General features: G+C 35.0%; 1 protein-coding gene across 1 annotated transcript; it reads left to right on the top strand.

The window, feature by feature from the left end:
* The first annotated feature begins 224 nt into the window (after positions 1–224).
* Positions 225–7427, top strand: LOC121753912 (plant UBX domain-containing protein 8-like). Its single transcript, XM_042149204.1, has 11 exons — positions 225–391; positions 2187–2248; positions 2378–2912; positions 2998–3081; positions 3153–3265; positions 3390–3609; positions 3728–3943; positions 4023–4154; positions 6021–6164; positions 6789–6845; positions 6942–7427. The coding sequence occupies exons 1-11, from the start codon at positions 311–313 to the stop codon at positions 7047–7049; spliced, it is 1752 nt and encodes a 583-aa protein (XP_042005138.1). The 5' UTR covers positions 225–310; the 3' UTR covers positions 7050–7427.
* The last annotated feature ends 3990 nt before the right edge of the window (positions 7428–11417 follow it).

Here is an 11417-nt window from a genome sequence, read left to right as displayed (position 1 = left end):
TATTTTTGAATAGAAGACACCTTATATTTCCATTTTTCCTCCAAAAAGGGCATTAAGGACTTTTCATCAAACTTGCACTTTAGATTTGGATAGATATAGAAAGACCATCATCTTTTTATTTCCCAAAACACCCCTCAATCGGTGCAAAAATGACAGCTCAGCCCACATATATTTTCTGAGTATCTCCGTATTTCTTCTAAAAATTTAACAAAATATATATAACTATCACGCACAAAACTCAGTTCTCACGCAAACTCTGTTTCCATTTTCCTCAAATTTGCAGGAAATAATTAAGAATTAATCAGGAAAAATGGCGACTGATCAAGAAGCTATTCAAACGTTCATGAGCATTACCGGCGTCGATGAAGCCACCGCTATACAAAAACTTGAGGTAGTTTTTAGTGTAAATTAGTGCTACAAATTTATGTTATGTGCTAGTGTTGTTTATGCGATTATGTTTTCCAATTTTTTGAATGTTTCATCTGATCGACAATAGGCGGTGTTGTTTGATTGCAAGCTGTGCGAATGTATTTGTATATATGTTGGGTTAGTATATTAGGGTTTTCTTTTGTTCAGATTTTTATTTTACTGTGAAATTGAGTAGATTGAGACTAATTTGTTCTAGGAAAACTAACGTGCTAATTTTTTTGCTGTTGTATTGCTGGGAGTGGTTTTATATTGTAATTTAGTGACTAAGGTGGTTATTTTATAAGCAATTTAATTGTTGATCAGTGTATTGTTGTCTGAATCAGTAACCTTTTTTACTCGCTAAGATACCGGTTTTGGTATTGGTGATGGATTCTATGGGATAGGAAACATTGGATTCTTTTGTTTTTATTTTAAACCAATTACATGAGATGCATTTATGGAATAATTTAGACTCGGATTTCATTTTAATTGCTCTTACAGTGAATACAATCTGAATCTGTGAGCTTGGAGATCTTAGGTATTTGTAACTTGCTAGTTATTACACATAAGAAAACCAACATTCTTCGTTTATGCTAAAACTTGCTGTGTGGTAAGCATGACGGAGGCGCTGATGCAGTGAAATAAACTGTGTTGAAGGTGGTTTAGAATTTAGACTTTAGAGTTAATTCTTTGTGAAATCAGTTAGCCCTTATGGCACCAAGAAAGAAACACATGCTATATTGGAAATATCATATCAGCATGTAAGTACTCTGGTAGGTCTTGGAAGTGTTGTGATTTTTGCTAATTATGCACAACATACCAATGAATTTATGTTTATGGCACCTACTGAAGTAAAATAATGAAGCTGTTGAAATATTGGTGCAAATGATGCAATTTATTTTTAAAAGTTTGTTCCTAATACCTATTCAGGAAGAAAATGCCGGTGATAGATGAAACATAGAAGATATGGCTATATAAGGATAGTAAAAATTAGTTGCTAGCTTCAAAAGTTGATATTGAACACATTGAAGCAACCATGTTTCTTACACAATAGCTCTTTCCATATATATCATTTTAGTTTAGTCAAAGGGCCGAGGGCTGATTATCTATTTGCCCCATTCACTACAGCATAAGCTTTGCTTGGTTGATCAGTGTCTCATCCTAGCTACTTCACTATCTCTGTTATTATATTTGTCAGCTTTAATTAGTTATGTAGAAGACTTAGATTAGATGCTGGGTTAGCTTAAGTTTATCATTGATCCCCCCAAACTTAGCTGTTTTATCTTCTTGTCTTAACGGAGTGAGTAATATGTAATGTGAATGGTGAATCAAGAAATTTTACCAGGCAACTACTCAGCTTGTGTTTCACGTTCTTCTTTGTTATATTCCTGTTAGATGCATATTGGTTAAAGTTAAAATCTGCTAGTTTCCTTCTTATCTATCCCTGCTGCATCAATCTAGGAGCTAAGTATTTTTCCTTGACTACTATCATGAAGAAACTCAAATTTTTCTACCAAAAAGCTATTTCATATAGAGGCACTTCCTTCCACAGCGGAACCATCTACCTACTATTTTGCTCCTGTTATTTCATTTTTGCCATAATGCTTTTAAACTGTTTGCTTAAGAAACTCTAGTTTCTGTATTCTGTTATTTCTCACTTATCATTTGTTGGATGCCAACTATCTGACTTTCCTAAATTGGTTCAAGGAGCTTACTCTCTGTTCTCTAAAATTATGCTGCTGTCATTTTTGTTTCATTCTCCTGTCTTGCTTGAGCAGGAGCATCTAGGAAACCTCAATGAAGCTGTCAATGCCCATTTTACAGAAGGGGATAGAAACATGTTAGTGCCTCCACCTTGCTTCATCGTAACTTGTCTATTCTGTCGTTCTGTTTGATTAAAGATATTTAAAAGCTAAAGTTAGTATTACTCATTATGGTCAAGATAATTGCTTGCTTTATCTGCATACAGAGCTCAACCGACATCTTTTACGCCTTCTCGAGCTGAAGACATGGATATAGATGATCCGGTGCCATTTGAGTCCAATAGACTTCCACCTTCCCTATTACCATTTGAGAGAAATTTAAATCCATTCTCACTCCTCGATCCCAACTTCCCTAGAAGTATTTTTGACAGGGGTGATGCTTCAAATAGGTCACCCTTTGTATCACATCCAAGAGAGGTGAGGGAGATCCCAATTGAGGTGAAAGATGAGACTGGCCGTTCTGGTGGTGCTCCCATCATTGAAGATGTAACTGAATCTATGCATGAACATGGAACAGAAGTACATGGAACAGTCATATTAGAGGATGAAGATGATGACAAATCGCTTCCACTTTTACCAACTACATGTGCTACTGCACATGGGATTGAAAATAGTTCCAGATTTTCTGAACCAAGTGCTCCAACTATTTTTGACGTGCCTGACTATGGAAATGATATAGAGGAAGAAATGATACGTGCTGCCGTTGAGGCTTCCAAGCAGGAGGCTGGAATGTCAAGTCAGGTACCATATTTTAGCAAATTATGAGTTGGTATATTTACTGAATGGTGCAATAAATCACTGCTGGACATATTTTGTTCTGATGCAGGATGTTATCAATCCTGCTCCTGCACCGACACAGTCCCATTCAGAAGATACTGAGCTTGATCATGTCGTTTCCTTATCATTGCAGGTTTTCTCTTCTTCTATTTGCTATATTTTTCTAACTCTATTGCTGCTCAGCTAATGGGAAAGCGGTACTAGACTGCAGAGCGGGAAAAAGCTCTCAGGGAACAAGATGGGAAGGCTACACCCTCTGGAGTGGTTCAGATACCAGGGGTGTCAGATGAGATAGGGAGATTATCTGCAAATGGGAGGTGAGCCTTTCTGTTACAAACGAGATTGATACACTACAGTTTTGCATGAGTGTCTACATGTTAAGATTCTGCACATAATAATAATGTTGTTGCCTGGAGTGAGATAAGAAATTAGTATCTGCAGGCAACCCCAATTGGAGGTCGGAAGTACAACCTTGCCAAATGAAGCTGAGGATGTGGAAGAGCTACCACTTATAAGACGTAGGAGGAGACGTGTGTCTTCAACCCCTGTTGGTACTTCTGAACATAGTGAAGAAATTGACGATACACCACCTTCCAGTCCTCTACAAGAAAATTATGTCCCCCCTTCCCACCAAATTAGAAATGAATTTCCATCCGATGAGGTGACAATATAACTCTTGAAATTCTTAACTCTTTAACTCGTATCTTTATGTAGTCTTCAATGGACTAACATGCATATGGGGACAATTATTTTGTTCTATTGTCTATGCATAATTAAAGTGGGGAGGCATTTCATCCGAGGAACATGATGAAGCTGTAATGCTTGAAGCGGCGATGTTTGGTGGTATCCCTGAAGGAAGTGGTTATAATTTCCCTTTAGCACCTCATCGTCTATCGCAGAATGGTTTAGGCACCTCTGTGGGTCCTTACCCCAGGCCTATACCTCGTCCTCCATCACCTTCTCTTACTGCCCAGCGTTTGATACGAGAGCAACAGGTTAACATTTCATGCTTTTAGCACCAGCTAGTTTTCAGGGCTTTGATAGTTTGATTACAATTCATGCTTTTCTGTCTAGGATGATGAATATCTTGCTTCATTACAAGCTGACCGAGAAAAGGAATTGAAGGCCGAAGAAGAAGCTGAAGCTGCTCTGGCAGAAGAGAAACTCAGGGGGGAAGCAATGCGCAAAAAGTTGCAAGAGGAACAGGTATATACGTTGAAATTTTTTATCGTTAGTTGAGCTTTTAGGCACCTATAGAGCTGATATGCTTCCTTGGGTTCAGTTATGTCCTGTTATTAGTTTTTTGTGAAGGGTGCTCATTGAAGTCCCGTATGACTTTTAGGTTTTATCAACATAGTATTGGATCATGGCTCTCTGTCACTGACTCACTAATGATGAGAAAACATCTTACATACTTTTTATGACACACAGCACTAGAATCAGAAATCCAGACGGCCATCCATCCTACAGTGGCCTCTTTCGCGACCCCTTGCAGTGAGAATTGATTAGCATGCCTGATTAGTTCTTGTTTACCCAGCCTCCACCTCTCCAGCCTATCTCATCTTTCCATGACCTAAAATATGTTTGCATGTGCAGCTAAATGAATTTGATGAAACCTAGGTCTTTGTTTCATGGTTTGTTGGATATGTATATTATGTTGTCGGTTGTGTTATGTGCTCCTTCCTATCTTGTGTCAGGCTTTACTTTTTCATCTTCTATTACTCGATAATTTCTGCTAGCTTTTAGTTCTATTTGTACATTTAGTAATAAGGCCAAAAATTCTTTCAAAAAATAATTCATCTGGTCTGCTACTTTAAAAATACTATGCCCAGTATTATCAACTTATTATGTCATCGTAACAAATTATGGAAAAGGTAGTACATAGTTATATACACCCGATTCAATAGCATGAGACCAATCTCAATGGTTGCATTCTTTTTCTGTTGTTGTCACAAAACATTGAAAAGAGTCACTTTATATATAGGTTCAACTGGAACATGCAGCCTTGTTCAGTGAATGGATCCTTCGTAGGAATGATTATATGGGTTTATTGCTGTATATAGCAGTACTACATTAATCCGTATTCGCAAATTTTGCCCGAATTTTAAAATTGTGTAACTACACCATCTTTTAAAATTTCTTTTGAAATTATCACATCCCTAATATATCATTGAAGTTTCCGACATCAAAGCAAGGCTGTTTGAAAAGTGAAACACCATCGTTATATTGCTGAAAAAAATGATAATGTTGTGATTGGAAAACCATGAAAAGGTTGATTTGTAATTGCAATGTATTAAAAATCTGTGTGAAAGTTGAAAATTTGGGTAAATTTTGTGTTGTTTTAGGAATTGTACCCTTACATTAATTGCCAACTTATTAGTCTGGCAAGGAGTCTTTCTGTTGTTCTTATCTGCAATGCTAGCTTTTGTGATGGTGTTTTGAAAATTATAGCCCCAACACAAATACCCTGCAGAAAATTAAGTCTTGAATTAATAGTGGTTTTAAGGATTTACAGCATGTTTCATTTATATGCTTACAAAATACCCCCTCTGTCCCTCATTAATTGGCACTAAGTTCCTTTTTCGTCCGTCCCCAATTAATTGGCACCCTTACTTTTTACTACTTTTAGTAATGGACCCCACGTTCCACTAACTCATTTCACTCACATTTTATTATAAAATTTTTATATAAAAGTAGGACCCACATTCCACTAACTTTTTCCACTACATTTTTTAAAACCCACGCTAAGTCAAACGGTGCCCATTAATGGGGGATGGAGGGAGTACATATTTTTGCCTAAAATTGCACTTTAGGCACCAGGCTAAGCTTAGGAATTAGGAAGATTCATTTAGTGGGTAGAGGCAGTTTCTCTCTTCGAATCTTCCAGATGTTTATATACATCCAAAGTTGTGAGACTGCAGAAAAATGACAGAGTGGTCACCTGTAGGTTTGGAGCTCCATATTTGTTGTGCCTAGTGATTGTATGGTGTTATCTCATTAAATTGGACCACATTACTATTGGTGGTATGAAGTGCTTATTTCCTGAACAATGCATGTCTTCTTGTTGTCCAGGAAAATGAGAGACAATTAGCTGCAAAAGAGGCATCCCTTCCCGGGGAACCAACTCCTGATGATGAGAATGCTGTAACCCTCCTTGTGCGAATGCCTGATGGAAGTAGGCGGGGACGACGGTTTCTCAAGTCAGACAAGCTACAGGTATATGTTGTATATCTGCTCTCCCTGGGCTAAAATATCAGGTGCTAAACGCAGATTGCAAACGTGTTTTCACATCTCGATGTGTAGTATATACATACCCAAAAGGAATCTTGTCAGATGAAAATGAGATTTAAATCCACTCTTTTATTGGTTTATATCTGGTTAAATTTAGGTTTGGAAGATAACAAACCATATCTTTAATAGCTGAGGAAATTTTTTAAGAAATTTATAGTGATCATTTCAGATCTGTGTATCCCAAGATCCCTCACATTTGTTCACCTCTTCTCTTAAGGTCATGTATAGTGGGAATACAATTGTAAAAACCACTGCACATATATCCATTCATCTTTATACACTTCATTTTATTAAATGGTTTTACCTTTTTTCCAAGTTTGCATTCAGTGAGGTCAATGGTTCACATTTTAAAAAATGTTTGATTGGATTAGCTATGTGCATAATATTATTATAGAATGTTTCATTTATATCATTGTAGTTTTGCCTTTTGGCAAAGTTATTGCATCCAGTGTCCTTGTTAACCAAATTATGTATTGTACATCTCGATTGGTTGCACTGAACTAAATTCATTTGCAGCTATTTAGCTCACTTGAGTTTATTGTTTTACAGAGTTTATTTGACTACATTGATATTGGCAGAGTGGTCAAACCTGGCAGCTATAGATTGGTAAAACTTTTGTCACACTGTTTTCCCAGAGAGAGTCCATAATATAAGAATGTATAACTTCCGAACGTTTGAATGTTTGGTATTTTTTATTTTCAGGTGAGGTCATATCCTCGACGTGCTTTAGGAGATGGAGAGAGACCCTCAACTTTTGATGAATTGGGTCTAACCAGCAAGCAAGAAGCCTTGTATCTGGAGCTGATATAGTATATATGCTTATTGTTCAAAGCTTCAAGAATTCGGACCGTACAATACCAATTTATCTCAACTCTTGTTCGTGATCTGAAGATGTGGGGGTTGGTTTGTTGCGTTTGGTTGGATGATAGGACTGATATTTGTTTCATTGCAGGCATGATTTTACTCTCATTTCTATACAACTTAAGTTAACTTGAAAAAAGGTTATTAGACTAGAACCGACCGACTACATTGTGCCGTATTAAATCTGCCCTTTCCATGGGAGATGGTTAGAGAAGTGGCATTTTGCTCGACCTTATTGTCCCTTTCCTGCTATTAATTTACGTGAATTGGAGATTGCTATTTCTATGTATATGCTTGATTTGGTGTTATATGATTGAGGTTTCTTCATGCTTGATTGCTTGGAAATTGTCTTAAATTCGGCCTAAATATTTTACTTGAGTAATTTGAATTTAATTCTTTAATTTTTGATAAGGATTTTTCCATGTTTTGAAGTATGTGTTTGGACTAGGGGTGGGTACGGTGCGTTATACTGAGAATGTCATATCGCATATCGTACCGAAAACTACAATATGACAAAATATCATATTGATCGCATATTGTACCGAAAACTACAATATGATAAAATAGCATATTGATCGCGGTATACTGAAAATTCGATATGGTTTATTTTTTATGCTATTACCTTACCGTTATTGTGGTACCGCACTTCTATTATATATACAGTTATGAAAAAAAATTCTATTTTATATATATATTTGTAGAATTTTCAGAGATTTTTCCTTTTGAATTTTATTTTATAAATATAATACACTCCCTCCGTCTTGACTAAGATGATACATTTCTTATCTGTCACGAGATTTTTAGAGCTATTGGTTAATGTGTTTAATTGGAGAGAGAAAAGATGTGTGTAAGTATTAAAATAGATAGCGAAAGAAAGATAAATATTTTAATAGAATTGATAAAAAGTGATTGAGTGTATTAATTGGAGAGAGATGGTTCACAAAAAATTAAATGTGTCATCTTATGGACAAACTAAAGAGAAAAACGTGTCATATTAAGTGGGATGGAGAGAGTAAATACATATATAATATTTAACATGTACCGAATTTTCAGTATGCACCAGGGATTCGGTATACCATGGTATATCTGATCTACGATATATACTGAATATTCGATATACCGCGTTATAGGAAAATTGATTCATTTACCGTACCAAAATCTTTTAGTACAGTATCATACAGTACCGAAAATTGCGGTATAGCGAAAAATTGATATTTTTGATATTTTTCGGTGTAGTAAGTTGTATTTCCGTATTTTTCACTAGTGTTGTAAAATTTTTAAAATTGACTTGGAATTTCAAAAATCATCAAGATTTTCTTCACTCATTATCGATTTTGTTGTTAGATGCTCTTATTTTGAATTCGAACAGTTGAAAAACTTTTTTTCTAAAGTGCCAAATTTAAAATTATATTTCCTTTATTAAAAAAATAGTTTCATCCTAAAAAATAGTTTCATCTTTTCATTTCTATTCAACCACTAAAATTAGGCACAATACTAAAAATGAGAAGTGACTCAATTTATTACTCATTTACTTTATTTTTCCCATACGTTATTTATATTTATTATTTTTCTTTCCTAATTACTTATTTTATCTTCTTTTTTTCATCTATACTCTACCAATTTTCAATTAAAACCGTTGTCGTCTACTAATGAGATTTTTTGTTGGGCAAATGGATTATTTTACATGGGGCACCGTACAGAGGTAACAAACCCACTATGTATAGTATATATACATAATTTTCTGTATAATATATTATGAAATTATTAATAATTTTTAATGTTGAATATATTGTATATACAATACTTTTTATATGATAAATATTTTAATACTATAATAATACTTATTTTTATTATATAAACTAATTTTAAATGTATAACTAAAGAACAAATATTAGCCAAATATTATTTTAATTCAATGACTAAAATAAGTAAACATTTTTAATTAATAAAAACTGCATAGGAGTATTTTAACAAATCAACCTTGTTCCCATATTCTCACATACATGTACACACACAAACACATACTCTCTCCCTCTCTCACGAAGGAGGTGGCGGAGCACGACTCCATCTCCTCTACGGCGACACCCTCCTCCTGCCTACCTCTTGCGGCTGCCTTCCCCGTAATCCTCTGTGGCCTCCTCCGACCTGCTTCTCGCGGAGCACGGCTCCACCTCCTCTCGCAGGCACTAGCAAGATCTCCATCATATGCGCCATCATCTCCTCCTGCTCCCAGACTGTTTTGTTGTAATCTCCATCACATATGCTCAGTAATCTCCATCGTCATTTGCATAATCTTCATCGCAAGAACTGATTTCTCCCATCGTCAATTATTGATTTCACAATCTGCAAATTCGCTATACTCAAGTAGATTCTACAGATTTCCATCGCTAACGCTGAGATGTTTCCTTTCTCAATCACTCATGCTGATGTGTTGTGGTCTCCCTAGTCAATTATACAATCTACATCGATCACGTTCACGCTCAACAATCTCCATCGTCAATTGCAGATTCTTCATGCAAGAGCTGATTTCTCCATCATCAATTGTTAATTTCATGATCTGTAAATTTGCTATTTCACACATGCCAGTCTTCAATCAATCAAATGAACTCAATACCAATTCTAGACGAAGCATAATTCGAATCTGATTCAGCTTCATATGAAGTGAATATTTGTTATAATGAAGTAAATCTGACTAACAGTGAAGTATAACAACGCGTAAGTATATGGCTTATACTAAGATAGTATGAAGTGAATATAGCGAAGTAAACATATATCATAGTGAAGTACATATGGCCTATAATAAAGTATAACGGTTGGTATACTGAGACTTATAGTGAAGTACAACGGTGCATATGTTGAACTAAGACCGTATGAAGTGAATATTTTTTTTATAGTAAAGTCAATATTTTTTATAGTGAGGTATATATGACCTACAATGAAGTATAACGGTGTGTATATAGACAACATGAAGTGAATATTTCTAATGGTTTGTGTTAAAATGACAATGTACCACCAATGTTAACCCTTAGATTTAGGAGCAGATTCAATCTTAACCTGCCACCTGGCATGCATATGTATTGTAGATTGCTTGATTATCTTTGATTTAGTATCACATATTGCTTAGTACCATATGCCAAGTTGCTTGCCTATGTATTGCAGATTGCTTCCCTATGTTTCGCACATTGCTTGCATAGGTTGTAATTTTAACTATAGTGTCACGATGCTCTGATTTCGTATCTCATATTGCTTGGAACCATATGCCAAATTGCTTGCCTATGTATCACATATTGCTTGCATTTGTATTGCAGATTGCTTGTTACTTGTTGTCACGTTGTCACTTTAAGAGTGATGTCACCGTAACGCACCCCTATTTCTGATAGTGAAGTAAATATGACTTACAATGAAGTATAACTGTGTGTAAGTATATGGCTTATACTCAGAGTCTGAGACAGTACAAAGTGAATATTTCTTACCGTGAAGTGAAGTAAACATTTCTTATAGTGAAGTGAATATTTCTTTGTGAGTAATCTTTTACGTTCTTTTGGATAGTTAAAGTGAAATGAATAGTAGCTAACAAACAGGTTTTTGTTCACTATAAGTGCGAATTAGTTCCACATTACTAGTCATTTGGTTCCCCACAATACATAAAAAATTTAAACCAATTGAAGTTTAGTAATTGTTCAAGTATAATAAAGCTTCAAAAAAATTTATTGGAATAAATGTGACTCAATTATGTATTAAATACTCCCTCCGTCCCACAAGAATATGCACTCTTTCATTTTTAGTCCGTCTCACAAGAATATGCATTTTATAATTTTGGAACTCTTTTGTCTTTAATGAGGTGGGACCCTTTATCCACTAACAATAATTTATTTACTTTTTTTCTTTACCTTTCTCTTACTTTATTAATTTTCCATTAAAACCCGTGCCGAACCTAAAGTATATATTTTTTTAGAACGGAGGGAGTATAAAATAAAAGTGAAATGAAATTTATATATATGAACATATAAACATATTTCCACAAAGAATCTGTTTCTACAATTGTTATTATTTCAACAAAGAATCAGTTTAGACTTAGAGGTAGGCTGTGGTGGAGTCTCAGTCTGTAGGTTATCAGAAACCTCTTCTTCATTCACTTTTTAATGATCTTCATTTGTGCCCTTTTTCTTCCTTTCATAATCTTTAAAAAAAATCATCATTATAAGCATAGTAAACATGTATACATATATCACTATAAGCATCATATACATCATTATATGCTCAATATGCTTCACTGAAATTAAAAGAAAAACAGTACACTATGAGGCATGCAGAATA

This window comes from Salvia splendens, chromosome 11 (genome assembly GCF_004379255.2).
Source record: "Salvia splendens isolate huo1 chromosome 11, SspV2, whole genome shotgun sequence".
NCBI classification, from domain to species: Eukaryota; Viridiplantae; Streptophyta; class Magnoliopsida; order Lamiales; family Lamiaceae; genus Salvia; species Salvia splendens.
The sequence above is the reverse complement of the archived record's forward strand: the minus strand, read 5'-3'. Positions and strand labels throughout refer to the sequence as shown.

Bases quoted from the DNA above. Each gene is read 5' to 3' on its own strand.
- LOC121753912 (XM_042149204.1), top strand. From the start codon at position 311: ATGGCGACTGATCAAGAAGCTATTCAAACGTTCATGAGCATTACCGGC. The intron at 392-2,186 runs GTAGTTTTTAGT...TTGCTTGAGCAG, and splicing joins CCGCTATACAAAAACTTGAG to GAGCATCTAGGAAACCTCAA. The intron at 3,944-4,022 runs GTTAACATTTCA...TTTTCTGTCTAG, and splicing joins GTTTGATACGAGAGCAACAG to GATGATGAATATCTTGCTTC.